The 23,468-nt window shown below is 41.8% G+C and overlaps 1 protein-coding gene across 7 annotated transcripts in view; it reads left to right on the top strand.

Annotated features, from left to right (window-relative positions):
• PLEKHG1 (pleckstrin homology and RhoGEF domain containing G1) overlaps positions 1-23,468 on the top strand; it is a 306,586-nt gene that overhangs the window by 88,112 nt on the left and 195,006 nt on the right. For 3 of the 7 annotated variants that reach the window (XM_040350851.1, XM_040350854.1, XM_040350850.1), the window contains one exon: positions 19,658-19,732. The exons of 3 other annotated variants lie outside the window; for them this stretch is intronic. In XM_040350851.1, the coding sequence (XP_040206785.1) occupies positions 19,684-19,732 (49 nt within the window). In that variant the 5' untranslated portion in view covers positions 19,658-19,683. Of the gene's footprint in view, positions 1-19,655; positions 19,733-23,468 lie in introns of those variants that run through there. One more of the 7 variants, XM_040350855.1, reaches the window with a different exon arrangement.

The following is a 23,468-nucleotide window of genomic DNA, read 5'->3' as shown; positions in this document are numbered from 1 at the left end:
TTTACTTTACCAATAGTATTTTCTGTCTAGTAATAATAATAAACCTGATGCTGATGCAGTCATCCACTTAGATGCTGTACCAGCATTATGCTCTTCAGAGTCGTACAGTAGAGAGAAGGTACCATCACACTTCCCAATTTATTATAGTATTTAATGGTGGTGGTGGGGAATAATTTTAACTAGCTGGCAAAGGGGTAGAGTGAGACTGAGGCCTCGTACACACGACCGAGTTTCTCAGCAAAAACCAGCAAGAAACTTGCTGGGAGATATTTTTTTGCAGAGGAAACCAGTCGTGTGTACATTTTCGTCGAGGAAACTGTCGTGAAACTAGACAAGCCAAAAAGAGAGCAAGTTCTCTATTTCCTTGACGGGAATGGAGAAACTTGCCTTGTCGAGTTCTTCGACAGCCTAACAAGGAACTCGACGAGGAAAACGATGTGTTTCGCCCGTCGAGTTCCTCGGTCGTGTGTACGAGGCTTCAGAGGTTGCAGCGAAGTCTAACAAGGTGTAGGGAAGTGCCTAAGAGAGATGTAAAGGGTTGCAGGGAAGGGGGTATATTAGGCAGCTTTAGGACAACTGCACTGATTTAAAAACTATGGATGATTACCAAGAAAAAACATAAAATGGACAAGGAAATGAATATGGAAATTCCTAGTTTAGAAAAGCCACAAGTTCTGCATCCCCCGTATCAGCAGCACATACTAGTATACTAGTGGCGGGAAGGCTGCCTGGTTTCCAATGCTACCCACATGACAATGCAATTGTTTGTTATACCATTTTTTTTTGGGATGAAAGAAGCGGATGGTTTTGAAATTGCTTGTACTAAATAAGCAATATGACCCGTGAAATCCATGTTTGCAGGAAAGAAAATAAAAACGTGCAGTGCTATCAGAGTGAAATAAACATTCTTCAATATAAACATTTTAAAAGATAATTGTTCATTGATTAGACAGGAATTCTTAATTCTGTTGTAATCGTTTTTATTTTATTTTTATATATGCATTCCATATATGGGTGTCATGGCTGTGTAAACCTATAATATTATTTTAAAATTAATTTATGTCTAAAAAACATTTTGCTGAAAAAATGTAATAAATCTCTGTATAATAAGCAAAAGCAAGTTTTCTTCATTATCCAATATAACAAAAGTCTCACCAGAGGGTTATAAACAGTCTACTGCTTTGACTTCTTGGAAGCCCTCTGAAAAATGTTGCTCCACAGGTTTGCCTGATATCCCAGCTTTTGGTTGTTGCCTATGTATATATGTATATATACACACACACAATATATAATCTGTGTATATATATATATATATATATATATATATCAAGTTAAACTTCCTTGTAATTTAGTCTGAACACACCTGTTAAAGTCAGGCTTTCACACTGAAAGATCTTTCTCAGACTGTGTTTGAAGAGCAAGCAAAATAAATGTTTACCTTTCTGAAATATTCCTTTGTTAGTTTTCTTTTTGGACAAAACATAACATAGGTTGTATTGTTACATAAAGCTAGAACAAAGCCAACTACATAAATACCGCTTGCGTAGAAATGTTTTCTTTACTGGAAGAACATGGCATTACTTAGTTAAACAAAGTAACACATTTGGGGCAAGATTTAGGATGCCATTTAGGTAGCCATATCTATATAATTTACATTTTTTGTGATTACCGTATATACTTGAGTATAAGCCGACCCGAATATAAGCCGAGGCACCTCATTTTGCCACAAAAAAATGGGAAAACTTATTGACTCGAGTATAAGCCTAGGGTGTCCATCTGCATGCCTCACTGTGTCCATGCCTCACTGTGCCTATGCCTCACTGTGCCTATGCCTCACTGTGCCCATGCCTCACTGTGTCCATGCCTCACTGTGTCCATGACTAGACTGAAGTTTAACATGGGAGTCTATGGAAGGGGTGAAACTTTGCACACTTGTAGAGGAGAAATGGGGCTACATGTGTGCCAAGTTTGGGGTCCAGGGGACCTACGAAAGGCCAGTACCGGATCCCCAAATTCCCTGGAGAAATTACCGTTTAACATGGGAGTCTATGGAAGGGGTGCCCGGCTTTGAAAAATCGGTGCTCACCGGCCGTAGGTCCCCTGGACAACAAACTTTGCACACTTGTAATACCAAACAGCTCTGATATGGGAGGAAGGAACATTTTCTTTAATGGTGTAGGCCCTTGAAATCAGTTGTTTAAATCACCTGGCAATGGTGGAGCAGGAGGCAGGGTTTCCTTTACAAGGGCCCACAGGAAAGACAAAGAGGGTCTTCTGAATAGAGACTAACTTTCAGGCCGACTTGACAGCCCTGAGCACATCCAAGCAATGTTGGCCAATTTCCTTGTCATTTTTTCTGGCAGGACAGAGAATAAGAAGGACAATATCATCATTAAGGTGAAAGGGGGTAACCCCTTAGGCAAAAAGGCAGCTTTTGTCTTCAAAACTTCCTTGTCTTTGTGCAAAGTAAGAAAATGAGCTTTACAAGATAGAGCTGTTAACTCAGAAATATGCCTAACAGAGAATTTGGTGAACAAGAAAGCAAGGAAAGCAACCATAAAGGCAAGGGGGAGGGGGTCTTGGCTACAATATTGTTCAGCTGATTGTTGAATCTGGAGGCCTGTATGCCTACATATGTTTTTCTTCAGGTTTGACAGAGATTTTGATATATCTCTGGGTGTAAAGACCACTTCCCTGGATCTAAACATTGATGACCACCAATTGTTCACTTACTGAATGTGGGCAGGCCAGAGAGCTGGAATGTAAGTTTCTGCCCATGAGAATATTAGAGTAATTTCTTTCAGGGCTGCACGGTTTCTGTTGCCCCCTTGATGATGCCAATGCGATTGCATTGTCCGATTTGTACTCTAGCTGGGTGTCCGTGTTGCAGGGAGGTCCAGTGTTGTAGAGACAGCCTGATGGCTCTCATTTCCAAAATAATGATGTGTAGTGGTGACTTCTGTGGCCTGAACACCTCAGGAAGCTGTAAACTTTACCGCAGTCTGTTAGACTCACCTTTGTTACCATGTTCCAAGAAATGTTTTCCCCAATTCCAGGGCAGAATTGAAGATCCATCATGTCAAGGAGATCTTCGCCTGACTGGACAGAAGCATTCGGTGATCCAAGGATTGATTTGCTAGTTCAGTGTGTTGGGGATGTTGGATTAAATGGGCCTGAAGTAAAACTGGGCAAAGGGAACTGCCTCGAAGGAGGTCAACATGAGGCCCAGGACCTTCATGCAGAATTTCTATATACCTTAGGGAGGCAATCTTCTCCTGAAGGAGGAAGATCCTGGTGTGGGTTGTGTTCAAGATTAAAAAAGCCAGGTACTCCAGATGATGAGAAGGCTGGGGGGTGGACTTTGGAAATTTGATTATCTAGCCAAAGGTTTGAAGAAACTGCATGGTTCTTTGGACATTGGCAGATAAAACTCCTGGTTTTGGAGTCCATCAGGAAGGGGTCATCCAGGTAACCTGTGTGACATAAATGCAGTGGGCTTGCAAAAGAGCCAAAAGAGGGTAAGCACATTTTGAACAATTGGGGTGCAGAGGAGAGCCCAAATACTGGTCTGTTTTGCTGTGGAGAATTAGGTGTTGTTAGGCAAACACTAATGTGCATGGCATCAATTAGTAAGTCCACAATGGAAAGCATTTGATGTGAAGCCATAGAGACAAAATGGTAGGTTATGCCACAATACGGTGAATAATACTCAATCCTCTGTCCACTAAACTACATGATGTGCTATAACCAGTGGATGTTTTTAAAGCCAGGAACCATAATACAATATACCTGTCTTACATTAAACACAATTTTGGGACATAAATATGACACATCATTGTGGGCATGCCCCCTAAGGGGTCCCCATGGTCTAGGAAACACAAAAGGAACCATAGCACGGGATCTTTATAGCAATCTGCAACTAACTTCATGCCATGTTGAGGGCCTATCCCAGGATCTAGTGCCCAAATCAAACATTAAAGGCCAGCTGTGCAAACTGGGGACTGGTTACAAACCCGATATACATATCAAGGGTGACTGTTCCAAAAAGGCAATAAGCAGTCACATGTTGGCAAAAGAGTCAGACAAAAAAACCTTCTTCAGAGGAGAACAGGCCTATCACCTAACTGGAAACTCACTGAGTGGGTGAAGTTGTATGGGTAATTTTTTTTCCAGTGTCCAAACACCTGAAGGTAGCATCATATAATCAATGAGCTATGACTACCAGTCCTGTGTCCTGTACTGCACTGGAGTTTTTTATTTTGTAACCAGCATGATATGATTCAGAACACAGAAAGAACTTCAATAGAATAAAGAAAAAAGGTTGAGCCTATTCCTTTCTCATCAGTGGTCTTTTACTTTAGGGTGCCCATCATAGCCCTCTCCCCCTCACATCAAATTCCACATCAGAGTCCCCCCCTTATATTAGCGACTCCATCACAGTCAGCTGTTTCATCAGTGTCACCATCAAAGTCCCCTCACATCAGTGTCCTCATCAGAGTCCCCTCTTACACCAGTGATCAGAGTCTCACCTAACAACTGTGTCCCCATCAGAATTCCCCTTACATCAGTATCCCCATCAGAGCCCCCCCTTACATCAGCGACCCTATTAGAATTACAAGGAGGAGCAGGTCTGGACGCAAGGAAATTCTAACCTTCTATGAATGCTGGGGCAAGTATGTCATTGGTTACTAGGACACCTGTGGTCCTTGCAACCAACAACACAGTGCATCGGATGGGGGGGGGGGGGGGTTACATGCGCTGGAGACTTGGGGTGGGGGGTAAGCAGTAACCTGTTTATCTGAATCCTGTGCACAAAGTCTGAAGACTACTGTAAGCCAAAAAAAGTGGGCTGAATGTGGCCCTTATGTCATAGCTTGGAGACAACTGTCCTAGGGGACCTGGGAATGACATTTCCCAAACTCACTGAAATTGACATGGTGTGCCATTGTTTTTTCCTTCTGCCCAATCAGGTCCAAACCTAAGTGTGCCCCATGATAAATGGGATTTAGCTATAGTTCTTACTGTTTGCGTTCATGCCTTACTGTATTCCATTAAGTATTTGAATAAAAATTGGAATTGTATACCAATCATATGTCATTGCAGGGTTGTTTTAATTCTCCTAATGGGTACATGACAGTATTGTGCAAACCATATTCCAGATCTAAAATTAATCTGCAGTGTCATGTGCTGGCTTCCTGAACCTCTCTAGGAGCTTGTGAAGAAACTCTGTTAGCTAGACAATGAAAGCCCCTAGTAAGGCTTACTATGTTTTATATTATATTTCCACCAATGGTGTAGAACAGTGGTCTCCAAAATATGGCCCTCGAGCTGTTTAAGAACTACAATTGCCATCATGCCTAGCCAAATATGTGAATGTTGGAGTTTTACAATGCCTCATGGGATGTGCAGTTCCGCAACAGCTGGAGGCCCATAGTTTGGAGATCCCTGGTTTAGAAGAGGATTTGGCCCAAATCAACCATGATACCCACCAATAACCCAGTTAAAGTTGCATTCCCAGTGCTGTCAAGAAACAATTATGCTGATATTTGTTCATCTTTTGAATCTCTGGAATGAAAAAAAAGTGTGCCTTTATACCATTTCCTCTATTAATACATTAAGACAAATCAGGAAAGCTTGCAGATATATTGTATCCTTAATCCATACTGTAATCATCGAGGGTTTTGCTTTATCACACTTCCTTCCTATTTTGTCTGCACACAGGGGGCTCTGCACACAGAGGGAAGACATCCATTTGGATCAGTATACTTCATAATCTACACCATGACTTAGGCCGCGTACACACGATAGGTTAAACAGAGGACAACGGTCTGATGGACCGTTTTCATCGGTCAAAACCGATCGTGTGTGGGCCCCATAGGTTATTTAACCATCGGTTAAAAAAAAGCCAACTTGCTTTAAATTTAACCGATGGATTCCTAACCGATAGAAAAAAAACTATTGTTAGTAGGCACAACCATCGGTTAAAAATCTACACATGCTCAGAATCAAGTCGACGCATGCCTGGAAGCATTGAACTTCGTTTTTTTCAGCACGTCGTTGTGTTTTACGTCACCGCGTTCTGACACAATCGTTTTTTTAACCGATGGTGTGTAGGCGCGACTGACCATCAGTCAGCTTCATCGGTTAATCGATGAAAATGGTCCATCAGCCCGTTCTCATCGGATGGACTGATCTCAAGGACTAGAGATTTCCTGTGTGTTTCCCCTCCCCTTTACATTAATTTCCTTTAATATAAGCTTTCAAACACTTCATTGGAATCATATGTTAACTGGAAATGATTAATGATGCTGATAGAGTCAAAATCCATGGGTGCAAGGTGCAATGGAACTTGTTTTGTGCATACTGTTTGAAGACTTGTATAGTGTAGAAATATGGTACCAGGCACCAGGTTAACAGCACCCATGGTTAAATTGTATCTAAAACCAAAACTTTTTAATGGTGTAGGGATGGATTAGAACCTCTTTCTGATTTTGTCTGTGTTCCACCTTCTTGATCATCTATAAAGTGATGGAAAATCCAAGATGTTATCATTGTCATATAACTGTAGTAGAGGGGAGAGGGGATTTTCACTAACTTTGGAAAAAAAATCTTAGGCCTCGTACACACTTCAGGAAAAACCTGTCGTTTTCCCTGACGAGATTCTTGGCAAGAAACTCTTGCCGCCGGAGTGTACTGACTTTCATTTCAAAAGAACTGCGGTTCTCCTAAAAGGAAAGAACGTGATGACATCATCACGTACGATTAGCATTCGCTCGTCACATTCGATGCCGTCACCGCCATCTTGCTTCACCCTACCTATGCCGTGGAAGCTACCGCGCATGCGTCAAAGTCATTTCGAGCATGCGCAGGTTTCCACGGTGACAGGTAAGTATACGCACTCTCGGGTTTCTCGTCCGGAAACAGGCAAACAAGAATCTCAATGAGAAAAAAAGAGAGCAGGTTCTCTTTTTTTCTCATCGAGATTCTGGCCAGATTTCCAGACGAGAAACTTGAATGCCTCGTACACACGAACGGGAATCTCGGCAAGAAGCAGTTTTCTTGCTGTTTTTTGCCGAGAAACCCTGTCGTGTGTACGAGGCCTCACTTGTTTTTCTTGTTTGCTGTTGAGATGTTTTGTATCATACTGACTGTGCAGATGCTGAACAAATTTGTCAAAATTGCTACTAAAAATATTACATATAAGGTCCTTTATGTTTTTTTTGTTTTTTTTTACAAATTATTAAAACATCTCCTCTTGTACTTGTAAGCAAACCCACCTTCTGTAAAAAGAAAAAAAAATATTAACCCAGACTCCACCTATAGGGCACCATGTAAAGCAAAAAAACTCACCTTGCCTGAAAGTTGTATTGGACATATTATATCTACAATAATTGTTCTAGAACTCTCCCTGCATTACTGTCCAGGTATATTATGATATAATTTAATGTATAAGTATTTTTTATTTGTATGTAAAGTTATCTACTTTTATTAATGTTTTCAGAAAAGTTCGGACTTAGGGCATGTACTGCATAAATTGGAGTAAGCTATTTGCGTAAAAGGACAAGACAGCTGGTGTTCCCACTGAGGAGAAAATTATCTGCTGAGGGGGTAGAACATTCAATTCAACAGTGTTTCTAGTGTGTAGCGTCCTTGTAAAGTAGCAAAAATTACTCTGAAAAGGTCATTCTGTAATATAAAACTTGACAAATTATTGGCTACAACACATAAAGCAAATACAGATTATTTTAGTATTATTTAGCTCACATTTAAATCACATTTAAAGAAACATAACAGTGTGACCTCTATTTTAATTGAGAACATTTGTAGAATAGGAGTAAACAGATAAAGATACCCAAGTGCTTTAGAAGACTGTTAACGACTCCAGCTAATTTCGGCCTCAGCGAGTAACAGTTATTAGACTCACAGGCATTGTCAAATGAGAGCAGGGATCCTTGGCCAAATGTTCTAAGTAGGGAAAGTAGATATAGAGCTTTCTTTAGGTGGTATTTGATCACCTCTGCGGTTTTTATTTTTTACACTATAAACAAATAAAGACCGACAATTTTGTACAATTTTTTGTTTAATATTTATTACTTTTTGCTATGAAAACCTATCCAATAAATTGTTTTAAAAAAATAAAATGTCTTCATAAATTTTGTCCTATATGTATTCTGCTACATATTTTTGATAAAAAATCCCAATAAGCGTATATTGATTGGTTTGTGAAAAAGTTATAGCGTCTACAAACGATGGAATATTTTTATTTACTTATTTTTACTAGTAATATCGGCGAGTAGCGACTTATACTGCAATATTGTGGCGAACATTCAGATACTAACTGACGCTTTTTGGGGAGCAGTGACACCAATACAGTCAACAGTGCTAAAAAATACACAGTCACTGTCCTAATGATATTGGCTGGAAGGGGTTAATATCAGGGCCGATCAAAGGGTTAACTGTGTGCCTCAACAGTGTCTTACTACACTGTGGGAAGTGCTTTTACTAAGGGAAGACATGGATCCTAGTCACTGCTTTGCAGAGACACAGGATCCATGACTTCCCTCCTGCCAGGACGGCAATCTTAATCTTAAAGGGTTTGTAAAGGAACATTTTTTTTATCTTAATAGCTTCCTTTACCTTAATGCAGTGCTGTTTTCATGTCCTCATTGTTAGTTTTTGCTCTCAAGTTGCTGTAATTCTTCTCTGATCTTCACACTTCCTGGTTGTCTGTTTCCTGATAACCACAGTACTGGGAGCTTTCTCTCTGTGGTCACTAATCAAGGAGGTGTGATTACTGTGTGTCTAAAACCCCTCAACACCAATCAGTTTTGTTTTACAAACCATCACTGCCCTGTATTGGCTCTGTGTCTCTGTACATCACAGAAGCAGGAAACAACATGCAAAAACGAAACTGAAACTGCAGGCACATTATATGATTGATTTTTATCTATTTTTAATCATTTTTAAAAGGAATCAGTTAACTATTATGTCTCTATACCCTGTAAACAGTCATTTCATCAAAAAAATGTTTTTCCTTTACAACTCCTTTAAGTGGTAAAACAATTATCACTGGATCATTTGTTCCTACTGGATGATTAACCCTCACCTCTTGCTCTGGTGATAACTCTAAAATTCTGTATTTCCCTTTATTTTCTGTGTCAGTGATAACGGTTACCTGGAAAAAAGCTGGGTGAATATCACTGGGATACAGACAGCAATAAAAACTTGACAAAGGGGCTAACCCTTCCCCTCTCTAGTCAAAAAATAACAAGTTGCCTTTACACTTAACAGAATCAGAATTTGTATTTTTTTTAATAAATTAATTTAGCAGATAAAATAAAGCAAACAACTCCTTGGAGGTGATTTACTAAAACTGGTGCACACAGAGTCTGGTACAGCTGTGCATAGTAACCAATCAGCTTCCAGGTTTTATTATCAAAATTTAATTGAACAAGCTGAAGTTAGAAACTGATTGGTTTCTATGTAAATCTCTCCTATTGTGCTGATAATTTTAGTAAATACATCAAATTTTCTCCAGTCCGATCTTTGAAAGATCCTGCAGCCTTCTCCACCATCACTCATTTCTAGGCATAATAATAGACTATGGGCCAGATTCACAGTTGAAATGCGCGTCGTAGTGTTGTTTTGAATCCTCAAAACAAGTTATGACGGCTTTAGGCTTTAGGCTTCGATCCGACAGGCATACGGCTTCGTACGCCTTCGGATCGTAGGTGTAATTCTCCGTCGCTCGCTGGGTGGAGTTTGCGTCATTTTCCTGCGTCGGGTATGCAAATTAGATGTTTACGGCGATCCACGAAGGTACGCGCGTTCGTCGCATTCGCTTATGTCGTCGCTAGTCGGCTTTTCCCGTTGCGAAGTTATGAGTCCTCTTTAGGTGGTGTAAAATTGCACCATCCATGTTAAAGTATGGCCGTCGTTCCCGCGTCGAATTGCAAAAAAAATTTTTGCGTAAGACGTCCGGGAATATGAAACGACGTAACGCACGTCGCCGTTCAAAAAATACGTTGGGGCGCCATAATTTCGCGCAAAGCACGGCGGGAAATTTCCTAAAGGAGCATGCGCAGAACGTTCGGCGCTGGAACGCGCCTAATTTAAATGTTACACGCCCCATTTGAATTAGGCGGGCTTGCGCCGGACGGCTTTACGCTACGCTGCCGCAAGTTTACACGCAAGTGCTTTGTGAATCAAGCACTTACGACGAAAACTTGCGGCGGAGTAACGTAAAGGGGATACGTTACGCCGCCGTAATTGTTCGTGAATCTGGCCCTATGAAACTAAATAGGGATAGACATCACCAAGCTAATTCTGCCTATAACCAGATGCTTAATATTACCCTCAGCAGGCTGATTAGGGCTATCCTAAGTGACAAATTCATATGTCTAAAGGCATAAAAAGAAAAGAAATAGAACTTTATACGTGTATATTCTCTCAAAAGGAATCAAATATGAGTATTCTATATTATACTGTGGGTGGGCTAGCAGGTGGTGCTTTAAGGAGTTGTATCCAGTGCTAATCTTGTATATGTGGAGTTTTTTTACTTTATGTTGGTTGTGTATTAAAGCAAAGGAGAAGTATAGCCAAAGCTATTTTGGCTATACTTCAACTGGAGATCACAGGAGTCAGTTTGTTCTGCGCTCCTGTGACCCCTTTTCAGCCAGTCAAGGCTTCAGATCAATCCTGGCTTTACAGTCGGGATCCACCCAGATACCTGGACCGGCAGCTGGCTCGGCCACTCGGGGAGCTGCTGGGAGACTGAACCAGCCACTCTTGCCTCCTGCACAGCTTAGCGATCCAGTGAGCGCTGGATGGGCAGAGAAGAGTGCAGATGACTGACCGACTGCTCACTGAAGAGTGAGAACTGAGAGTGCTCTTTATAAACATAAATGTTTATTTTTTAAATATTCCTTACTTATTTTTTAATAAAATATATTATTTTAAGTGGATTGTATTATACATGTATAAAGTCCCGTTTATTTTCATTTTTCATTCCATTGGATATATGATTTTTTCATGCTATATGGGGATGCAGTGTTGTATTTATCAGTCAATACCCATTACATGTCCTTACTAGCTATGCTACAAGGTGTGATTTACAGTATACTGTGGATTTTTTTTATCACATATATACTTTACAATGATTCTACACAAACACACACTAAAGATTTTGTCCATGGGCATCAATAATACTTTTTATTTCAGGCTTACTCTTGCAGGTGCTTAAAATTTTCAGGAATACCTTCAGGCTAACATATGGAAACTGCAGCAACACTCAAGCTTGAACTTCAGTATATTTAACTTTGCTTATTTAACTAACAATCTATTAATGAGCAAGGCAAGCTGACATATCTGTACACGTGGTCATCTCAGTACCATTTATTGCTTGCTTTGCGCACAGCAGCACATCTCTTACAACAGTAATTAGGGTAGCAGCCTGCAGACACAATGGGGTTTATTTACTAAAGGCAAATCAACTTTGCACTACAAGTGCACTTGGAAGTGCACTTGGGGGTGCAGTTGCTGTAGATCTGAGGGGGACATGCAAGGAAAAAAAAAACAGCATTGTTGCTTGCACATGATTGGATGATAGAAATCAGCAGAGCTTCCCCTCATTTCAGATCTTCCCCTCTAATCTACAGCGACTGCACCTCCAAGTGCACTTGCAGTGTAAAGTGGATTTGCCTTTACACCCAAATGTACTCAACCCAAATGTACTCTTATGCCGCGTACACATGGTCGGAATTTCCGACAACAAATGTTTGATAGTTGGTTCTCAATTTTTCCAACAACATAAATTCTTGTCGGAAATTACGACACACAAAAATCCTACGCATGCTCGGATTTAGTTTGACGCATGCTTGGAATCATTGAACTTCATTTTTCTTGGCTCGTCGTAGTGTTGTACGTGACCGCGTTCCTGAAGTTCGGAATTTCCGACAACATTTGTGTGACCGTGAGCATACAAGGCAAGTTTGAGCGAACAATCTGTTTGAAAAAAAAAAAACACGGTTTTAAAGTTGGAATTCCGATCGTGTGTACGTGGCATAAGGCTCCTTATGAGCTCATGAGGGCTTTCTTGGTAAGGGTAGGGTTGTCTATTACAGGGGGGGGGGGGCAGGGTATAGGCCAGTGATGGTGAACCTTGGCACCTCAGATGTTTTGGAACTACATTTCCCATGATGCTCATACACTCTGCAGTGTAGTTGAGCATCATGGGAAATGTAGTTCCAAAACTTCTGGGGTGCCAAGGTTCACCACCAATGGTATAGGCCTTTTTGCTCCTACACTCTGAACTACCTGACATCTAGGAGCAGCCTGGTTATTTCCCATGCTCCTAGAGATAGCCAACAAGGCTGAGGATTTTTATGGCCTGCCTGTGTCTTTGTTAGGTTATAGACAATCAGGCCCAGATTCACGTAGATCGGCGCATCTTTGAGCGGGCGTAACGTATCCTATTTACGTTACGCCTCCGCAACTTAGACGGGCAAGTGCAGTATTCTCTAAGCACTTGCTCCGTAAATAGGCCGGCGTAAGTCCGCCTAATTCAAATGTAGAACAGGGGGGCGTGTTTTATGTAAATGTTATGTGACCTGACGTGATTGACATATCCCAGTGTGCATTGCTCCAAAGTACGCCGCAAGGACGTATTGGTTTCGACGTGAACGTAAATTACGTCCAGCCCCATTCATGGACGACTTACGTGAACAACGTAAAATTTTCAAAATTCGACGCGGGAACGACGTCCATATAGCAGGGGTAACTTTACGCCAGGAAAAGCCTAACGTAAATGGCGTATCTGTACTGCGTCGGCCGGGCGTAAGATCCGACGGCGTAAGAGACTTACGCCGGTCGGATCTAATACAAATCTATGCGTAACTGATTCTAAGAATCAGGCGCATAGATACGACGGCTCAGACCCAGAGATACGACGGCGTATCTGGAGATACGCCGTCGTATCTCCTTTGAGAATCTGGGCCTCAGACAGCTAATGTGCCCAAAAAGAGGTCAACCACGACCACCCTTGTATCTCTATCATGGCACACTTTGAAATATTATCTAAAATTACACATATACATCAGCCCTTTTAAAATAAAGACATAAAACAGTGCAGTGCATTTTATTGATTGATGTATGTCCTTCAGTGATTATAGATAATGCATAAACACGCATATACAAGCCATACAGTTGATACTGCAGAATGAGTAAGTGCTCAAAATACCCTAAGGCAGTAGTTTATGCCTTTGAACATTAATCATTTACATCTAACATACAGGTTTTGTTGTGCATGATGTCATTGGCTATTTGAAAGAAAACTTCATTCTCAAACACAATCCAAAATTTGTTGAACGTGGTATTTGGAATTAGAAATAAGTGATCAACCATCATTTTGATATCAAATGTTGACCTGCATGTGCCACTCTTCACTAGAACTGTAAAGAACTTGTAGAGCTCACTTGAGCTTCTTTTGACTTAGGGAAAGTAAAGTCAATTTCCCATCTTTTGAGTTGTTTCAGTGTTTACCTTAAAGAGAAATTTTGCTTTGCCTACATAGCAGAGCACAGATTCATTCTTGTAATGCCATCACCCCCCCCCCCCCCACTTCCCCACAACTGCTCAGGCCTCGTACACACGACCGAGTTTCTCTGCAAAAACCAGCAAGAAACTTGCTGGGAGATATTTTTTTGCAGAGGAAACCGGTCGTGTGTACATTTTCGTCAAGGAAACTGTCGAGTAACTCGACGAGCCAAAAAGAGAGCAAGTTCTCTATTTCTTTGAAGGGAATGGAGAAACTTGCCTTGTCTAGTTCCTCGACAGCCTAACAAGGAATTTGACAAGGAAAACGATGTGTTTCGCCCATCGAGTTCCTCGGTCGTGTGTACGAGGCTTCATACTTACCTTTCCTTCACTCCCCTGCTGCTCTACTTACCTACAGGTGTCAGCGGAAAAGCCCTTTAAAATCACTCTGGTTGCTCCGTCCGTGATACAGCATCCAAGTAAGCACATTACTCAAGTAAGCACATCTTTATTGTGTGAAACATGTCTACCTAGACCACTACTGGTGTCCTTTGGTGTCACTTTGGATATCCCAATAAACATTATCTGGAACTCACGTGAAGTGCAGTCATATCATACTTGGATTCAAAATTTAAAACACTCACTTTTACATAATGTTTTGTTTTTACGTTATAAGTATTTTATTTTTCTTGAAAAAGACGTAAAAAGATACGCCTTCAAACATAAGAACTTGTGGAAGAGAAAATGTCTAGCCCAGGATTCATTGGTTCATAAGAAAACTGAGAATAGGAAACCAGATATTGTCCATGAAAAATATTATTATTTAAACCAGTGATCTCCAAACTGCGGCCCGCGGGCCAAATATGGCCCTTTGCTTGTCTTTACGCGGCCCTAGGGGCAATGTTCTTCCCACTGATATGAGTCACTATTTCTCACACTGACACCATTGATGAGGCACCATTCTTTACACTGACACCAACAGTGGGGCACTAATCCTTCCACTGACACGACTGATGAGGCACCATTCCTCCCACTGACACTAACTATGGGGAACCATTCTTCCCACTGACAGCAACGATGGGGCACTATTGCTTCTACTAATACCAACAATAGGGCACTATTCCTCCCACTGATATAAACAATTGGGCACCATTCTTCCTACTGACACCAACATTGGATCCCTATTCCTTCCTCTAATACCAATGATAGGGCACTATTTCTCTACCTACTAGGCAGAGTCGCCATGTAATTTTTTAATCACACTAACCACCAAATCTGAGACATTGTCTATACTCACTGACTCCAGGGCATTTTCTACTCCCACTGACCACAGTCCGGCCCCCCTAAAGTCTGAAGATACAGTAAACTGGCCCTTTTTTTAGAGAGTTTGGAGCCCCCTTATTTACGTAAACTATGAATGCCCATGTGACATTAACCTAAGTCATCTGTTAAGCCCTGTACACACGATCGGTCCATCCGATGAGAACGGTCTGATGGTAAGTCATGCCTACACCATCGGTTAAAAAATTGATCGTGTCAGAACGCGGTGACGTAAAACACAACAATGTGCTGAAAAAAACGAAGTTCAATGCTTCCAAGCATGCGTCGACTTGATTCTGAGCATGCGTGGATTTTTAACCGATGGTTGTGCGATCATTTTTTTTCTATCGGTTAGGAATCCATCGGTTAAATTTAAAACAACTTGACTTTTTTTTAACCGATGGATAAATAACGAATGGCGCCCACACACGATCAGTTTGGACCGATGAAAATGGTCCATCAGACCGCTCTCATCGGTTTAACCGATCGTGTGTACGCAGCCTAAGAAACAAACTGTGTGGAAGGAGAGTTGGGAAATGGAGAGAGCCAGAGTATAGGGCAAAAGGGATTGAGTAAACAAGGGTCACACTGGGCATTGGACAAAGGAGAGATGATCAAGTTGGGGATTACTGCCAACTTGAGTTATTGGGGCCAGAATATAGATAGGATTTGAAATGATCTAAGTTCATACATAATATCCATGGGCTTCAGGTCTAAAAGTGAGCCTTGGTGCCTACATACGGTATATATATATATATTTTTTTTTTACTTTCTTTTTCAAGACAAAGTCATATCCAATTCACAAGCATCATTATGAAGATTACGATCCATAACCTAAATTTGATTATAAATACATTATTTATTTTATTCTATTTGAAATTGTCATTATTCAGCATACTATTTTTAATTTTGCCAAAAAGAGTCATTGCCACAAAAGTAAATGGCTTTTCTGAAATACTTTTTTAGTTATAATTTTATGGGTATAAACAAATGCTGAGAAATCTCAGGGTGACAGCTGCAGTATGTGTGAATGATTCACTTAATTTCAAGCGTGGCATTTTTTATTTTTTTTGTTTAAATAATAAAAAAAAGGCACAGTCTTTCAAATCTCACACCAATTTATAATTCAGTACCAGCTACATATACATAATACTATATTTACGACAGAGACAACCATATATGTTCAGAGGGAGATCTGTTTTAGCACTTCTGCCACTGAAATTAACAAAAGTAGTTTTATGTTAAGAAAAATATATAAAATATATATGCAGGGACTTTGCAGTTAGGCAGCAATATCCCCACAAAATGCATTATTTTTGTTTTTTTGTGTGGCATGTTACAAATTTCAAATACTTTCAGATTTTCAGACCTGACATAATATTTTTTTTTAGAAATATATTAGTGCTTTTTGTATGCACTTGTCACATGCTGTGCTTCCATCCTCTGGCCCCTGCTCCACTACAGGACACAGCAATGCTGCTTTAGACTATATCTAAACCCAAAACCACAAATGTAAAATATTGCAGTTACTAGTCCTTGTTGTTGTGGGTGCATTCATTTTTCTTTTTTTTTAATCCACTTGATAATCCTGGAAAAAAACACAGGGTGCTAGATTCATATAGCCCGCCGTAAGTTTGTGCGGGTGTAGCGTATCTCAGATACGCTACGCCGCCGTAACTTAGTGAGGCTGGGGCTGGATTCACAAAGAACCTGCGCCCTAAGTTACGGCGGCGTAGCGTACATCTGCCGGCGTAAGCGCGCCGAATTCAAATTGTCAAGAGGTGGGCGTGTTTTATGCAAATAAAACATGACCCCACGTAAATGAAGTTTCTCATGAACGGCGAATGCGCCGGCCGTGAACGTATCCCAGTGTGCATGCTCCTAATCACGTCGCAAATAGTCAATGCTTTCGACGTGAACGTAATTTACGCAAAGCCCTATTCGCGAACGACTTACGCAAACGACGTAAAATTTTAAAAATTCGACGCGAGAACGACGTATATACTTAACATTGGCTATGCCTCATATAGCAGGAGTAATGGTACGCCGGAAAAAGCCTTACGCAAACGACGTAAAAAAATCCGCCGGGCGCACATACGTTTCTGAATCGGCGTATCCAGCTCATTTGCATATTCTGAAATCGACAGAAGCGCCACCTAGCAGCCAGCGTAAATATGCACCCTAAGATACAACGGCGTAGGAGACTTACGCCGCTCGTATCTTAGCCTAATTTAAGCGTATCTGGTTTGCAGAATACGCTTAAATTTACGACGGCGTCGATTCAGAGTTACGACGGCGTATCTACTGATACGCCGGCGTAACTCTCTATGAATCTAGCCCAGTTTCTGTATTTGCTGAAAATGTTCTTAGCTTGAACATGCAAGCAGCAGATCTAAGGACTGTAAGCTGCAACATATTGCATTTTTTCTTTCTTGGATTCAGTTATGCTTTTATTACAGGCATGGAGAAAAATTGAATAATCTGAAACTTTTGGGTGTGTCCATTCTTTTCATTCTGATTGCCTTCTGCTCCTTTATTCCCAGTCCTTTCATCGCATGTAATTGACAGCGTTGAAGTTGTTTGCAGAGCTGCGCCTGAACACAGAGGCTGATTTACTAAAACTGGAAAGTGCTAAATCTGGTGTAGCTCTGCATAGAAACCAATTAGCTTCCACGTTTTTTTGTAAAAGCTTAAAGCGGAGCTCCAGTCACCATAAACATTTTTTCCCTAAAAGCACCCCCATGATTGGCTCAGATAGCACATTACTATTTGGATACTGTTGCAAATGTATTATGTGTGTTGTTTTTTTAAATCTGTAAAAAAAAAATACCTGATCTCGGAAGCAGGCAGGGGCCATCGCAGTTTTGGGCATCTGAAGCCTGCTTGTGTCTATTTCAGGGATTAGCACCTCCTGAAATTGCGCCTGCTCAGTAATGACACTACGCGGCGCAGATTGTTGATTGCAGGTTGCCCTAGTAATCGGGCGGCGGAAGTTCCCACCCCGTTTAGTATGACAATCTGTCAATCAGAAGAGAATCAGTTGATTTCCTTGGGCTCTTGGGATTGATGACTCCGATATCCCAGGAGTCCAAGGGAACTGCCTGATGACATTGCCTAGGCCGCCAGGACCGAAACTGCCGACAGCACATTTAAAATACAGGTAATCAGACATAATGAAAAAAATAATGAATTAGCATTTAGCACATGATTTAGAGTGCGACTATGATGTGAATTTGAGTGTAGCTTTGATCCAACTTTAGAGTCTCTGGATCAAAGTTGCATCAAAAGTCGCATCGAAGTACTGCAGGAACCTTTTCAAAGTTGCTGCAATTTTAAAGGGATCCTGCTGTCTGTGTCAATGGACGCAGTAGCAGGACATGGAGCGGCCCGCGCGAGTACCCCGAGGGAGAGCGGCTCTCCAACGGGGGACTCGAGAAGAGGGGGAGCCAGGAGTTGAGGGACCCCAGAAGAGGAGGATTGGGGCCACTCTGTACAAAACCAACTGCACAGAGGAGGTAAGTATGACATGTTTTTTTTTTCGTTTTTTTAACAAATCTTTTCATATGCTTTAAGTCACATAGGGCCAGATTCACAAATGAGATACGACGGCGTATCTCCTGATACGCCGTCGTATCTCTGAGATACGATTGTCGTATCTATGCGCCTGATTCATAGAATCAGTTACGCATAGATAGCCCTAAGATCCGACAGGTGTAATTGACTTACACCGTCGGATCTTAGGCTGCAATTCTAGGCCGGCCGCTAGGTGGCGATTCCATTGCGGTCGGCGTAGAATATGCAAATGACTAGTTAGGCCGATTCACGAACGTCCGCTTTGCCTGTCGCTCTAAATTTACGTTGTTTTCGTAGAGATATACGCGGCGTAAAACTAAAACTCTAGGTGGCCTAGCCAATGTTAAGTATGGCCGTCGTTCCCGCGTCAAAATTTTAAATTTCACGTCGTTTGCGTAAGTCGTCCGTGAATGGCGCTGGACGCCATTTACGTTAACGTCGAAACCAATGAAGTCCTTGCGACGTCATTTAGCGCAAATGCACGTCGGGTAATTTTACGGACGGAGCATGCGCAGTACGTTTGGTGCCGGAACGCATCTAATTTAAATGGTGCCCGTCCCATTTGAATTAGGCGGGCTTGCGCCGAGCGGATTTACGCTACGCTGCCGCAAGTTTACAGGTAAGTGCTTTGTGAATCAGGCACTTACGCTGTAAACTTGCGGCGGTGTAACGTAAATGGGATACGTTACGCCGCCGCAGCTTAACATATTTGTATGTGAATCTGGCCCTTAGTTTGGAACAGGTGCCTTTGAAATCAATGGGCTTTAAATTGACAAGTTGCGCTAGTGGAAACGGAGCCTAAAGATGATCACGGGTAAGCCAAAATTTTTGCCTTATAGTAACACCGAGACAGCTTGTTCAAACAGTATAAACATAAAAAAAAAAAATCATAGATTAGTTTGCAAAAAATCTGACCAAAAAAAAGTCAAAGCAAAAATGGACTCCAATTGTCATTTCACTTTTCACAGAGCTTGTCTTTTTCATGCATGTGTGATCTGTGGGCAATTTAATTCAATTGCTGTAGAGCTATCTGTTTTTCTGTTAGCTATACCTATACACATCTTAAATGACTGGGACAGCTCTTTCAGTATCCAAAGGCCCAAAACAAAAAAAAGGGAAAATTAATGGAAATCTATCCTGAAACATTAGCCGTAGCTCTGTGTAAAGGTGTCCTTTAACTGGAATGTCTTGGCTGCGTATGAGAATCCTTTCCATTCTTTTTGTCCTGCAGGTATTGCCAACCAGGTCTCAACAGAGATGCCAGATAAAACACCAGAGGGTACAGAAACCACATCGCAGAATGAAGGTGAGTATTATGTTGCCAATGGAAAGAAGTCTTTCTGTTTCCTAGTTGCACTGCAGTACAATAGAACATTGCAAAGTTTCTGGGAGGCATTTTAAACTTTAGTCTAGAGCTTCAGTTTATTTCATTGTGTTTCTTTATTAAGCTCTCATGTTAAAGGCATTTCCCGATGGACAATTTTACATTTCATTTCTGCTAGATGTGTTTTTTTCCATTCAATTGTAAACTAGGAAATCAGAAGGTCTTTACAAACAAAGGGCCAAATTCAGGTAGAATCGCGGCGGCGTAACGTATCATAGATACGTTACACCGCCGCAATTTTTCATCGCAAGTGCCTGATTCACCAAGCACTTGCGTGAAAAATTACGCCGGGGGCCTCGGGCGTAAGCCCGCGTAATTTAAAGGGGCGTGTGCCATTTAAATTAGGCGCGCTCCCACGCCGGACCTACTGCGCATGCTCCGTTTGGAAATTCCCACCGTGCTTTGCGCAAACTGACGTCATTTTTTCGATCAGCGACGTGCGTAGCGTACTTCCGTATTCCCGGACGTCTTACGCAAACGACGTGAAATTTTAAAATTCGACACGGGAACGACGGCTATACTTTATACATCACATACGTGTGCTGTGTAAAGTTAAGGCACCAAAAACGACGACTAACTTTGCGACGGGAAACTAGACTAGCGGCGACGTAGCGAACGCGAAAATCCGTCGTGGATCGCCGTAACTCCTAATTTGCCTACCCGACGCTGGTTTACGACGCAAACTCCCCCCAGCGGCGGCCGCGGTACTGCATCCTAAGACCCGACAGTGTAAAACAATTACACCTGTCGGATCTTAGGGATATCTATACGTAACTGATTCTATGAATCATTCGCATAGATACTCTGAGAGATACGACGGAGTATCTGAGATACTCCGTCGTATCTCCGCTGTGAATCTGGCCCAAAACGTATAATTTAAAAAAAATATATATACTTAAAGCGAAGCTACAGCCTCCAAAAAAATAGATAAAAGTTAGCAGCTACAAATACTGTAGCTGCTGAATTTTAATATTTGGACACTTACCTGTCCAGGGAGCCCGCCATGTTGGCACCACAAACCGATCTGTCCATCAGCTCTCGGGTGCGGCTGCCGCCATTCCTTTTAAGGGAAACCAGCAGTGAAGCCTTTTGACTTCACAGCCGGTTCCCTACTGTGCTTTTTGAATGGCCTGATGAAGAGGGAAGGAGGAGTCCGGCTGAACTTCCTGCGGCAAGGTCTCCCGGAAATGGGGACGGGTCCCTGTCAAAAACCGGTATCTCACGAAAGGTGCCAAATGTGACACTGGAGGGGGAGGCAGATAAGCAGAGCTTCCACTTTTAAGTGGAACTCCACTTTAAAGTGGTTGTAAACCATTCGGATTCACGGATTCACTGCCAGTTCTACTGTGCATGCGCTGTGCCTGGTGGAGGAGATAGGAGGAGGAGTCGGGCTGAACTTCCTGCGGAAAGGTCTCCCAGAAGTGGGGACGAGTACCTGTCAAAAACAATTGTAAGCCGCACTATCACAGTCCCATTATAAGTCGCTGATCACTGCCATTAGTAGTATAAAAAAAAATGGAGTGAGTTTAAGCAAACAGAGAAATATGCAGTAGGTATGATAGAATCGGGTGGGTCCGAGATAAGTTAAGATGACCAATATAGCAGATCTGGGGAGGGGGGGGGGGGTAGAGGTGGTTTAGGTTTAATAAATAGAGAAAGTATGTAAGATTTTAAAATGTAAATACATTTTGCATTGCATGTTGAAATATTACTTAAAGCGGTGGTTCACCCTCCTTAACATCATTCTAGCATTACATTCGGCATCGTAGCGCGAGCTACAGTATGCCGGTCTTACATTTTTTATCCCCGTACTCACTGTGCTATTGCACATTGAAGATTCCGACTCCCGCGGGGAATGGGCGTGCCTATGGAGAGGGAGGATGAATGACGGCCGGCTCTGGCACGTCACGCTCCCCGAAGACAGCCGGAGTAGGTCTCGGCTCTTCACGGCGCCTGCGCACAGGCTATGCGCAGGCGCCGTGAAGAGCCAAGCCTATTTCGGCTATTTCCGGAGAAGTGTGATGTGCCAGGGCCGGCCGTCAATCACCTTCTCTCACCATAGGAACGCCCATTCCCCGGAATCTTCAATGTACAATAGCACAGTGAGTACGGGGATAAAAAATGTAAGACCGGCATACTGTAGCTCGTGCTACGATGCCGAATGTAATGCTAGAATAAAAAAAAAAAAAAAATTTTTTTTAATAGGGTGAACCCCCGCTTTAAATAAAATAAAATTTAAATAAGAAATAAAAAAAGTAGTATAAAAAAAATGCTATAATTTGTAGACAATATAATTTTCACACAAGCCAATCAATATGGACTTACAAGGATTTTTTTCTTAGGCTCGGTTCACACTATCGCCGCATCCGTCGCACAGCAGGGGTCCGGTGTGAGCTGGTTCACCGTTTCAAGTCCGATTTCAGCCCAAATTTTGGGCTGAATTTGGACCTGAAACGCTCTAAAAAAGGCACACGTTTTTCCTGCAAACCGCACCAGACCTGCTGCGGAGGTATGTGAACCGGCTCCATAGAGAGCCAGTCACATTCTCCTGCTATGCGAATTGGATGCGAAGAAACGGCATCCATAGGTGTGAACCCAGCCTAAATGTTTGGTCTGTTTTAGTTTATATAATAAAAAAAACAGAGGTGATCAAATACTACCAAAAGAAAGCTGTTATTGTGTGAAAAAAATTGTATGCATTTTGTTTGGGTACTGTGTTGCACAACCACGCAATTAACAGTTAATGTAGCACAGCACCAAATAGCAAAAACGGCATGGTCATGAAGGGGCCAGGGGTAAAACCGTCTGGGGCTGAAGTGGTTAATTGTTGGCAAAAAAAAGTGGACTATGCCTTTAACACTGGATTCCACAGGGGAGCCTACAGAGAGACAGTCTGGTCCTGGTGATAAATACAGCCCCAAACTGGAGATTTAAAAAATGATTTTAATCTTTGCACTAGTGCTTTAGAGATTTTAAGATGGTCAACATGAGTATACATGTGTAAAAATGACATCTTTCCGACAGTTCAGTTTGTAACTGCTGTTACTTTAATGACTGTGTTAGTTTTGTTTCTTGATGAACCATAGCAACAGACACATACATCATTCTGACATTGAGAAAGAAATGAGAATAGCAGAGAGAACCCATTTCTGTTGTAAAGCACAAGACTGTTCCGGGTTTATAAGGGAATAAGCATAACTCCAGACCACCCAATGTAATATACATTTGAAGCATAAAGGATCAGTCATAAATTTGGCCCATTAAGTCATAAAGTGGACATTACTCTTTGTTTTCCAATGTTTATCAATAGAGATTGCATGGCTACTGTATGTGCTTGATTTTGCGCACATGTATTTGGATTGGAATGTCCAACAAGTTCATATACTTTAAGGGCCAGATTCACAGCGGAGATACGACGGACTATCTCAGATACTCCGTCGTATCTCTCAGAGTATCTATGAGACTGATTCATAGAATCAGTTACGCATAGATATCCATAAGATCCGACAGGTGTAATTGTTTTACACTGTCGGATCTTAGGATGCAATACCGCGGCCACGGCTGGGTGGAGTTTGCGTCGTATTCCAGCGTCGGGTATGCGAATTAGCAGTTACGGCGATCCACGATGGTTTTTCGCGTTCGGTACGTCGTCGCTAGT

Source organism: Rana temporaria, chromosome 4, assembly GCF_905171775.1.
Source record: "Rana temporaria chromosome 4, aRanTem1.1, whole genome shotgun sequence".
NCBI classification, from domain to species: domain Eukaryota; kingdom Metazoa; phylum Chordata; class Amphibia; order Anura; family Ranidae; genus Rana; species Rana temporaria.
This window is presented reverse-complemented; position numbering and strand designations above follow the sequence as displayed.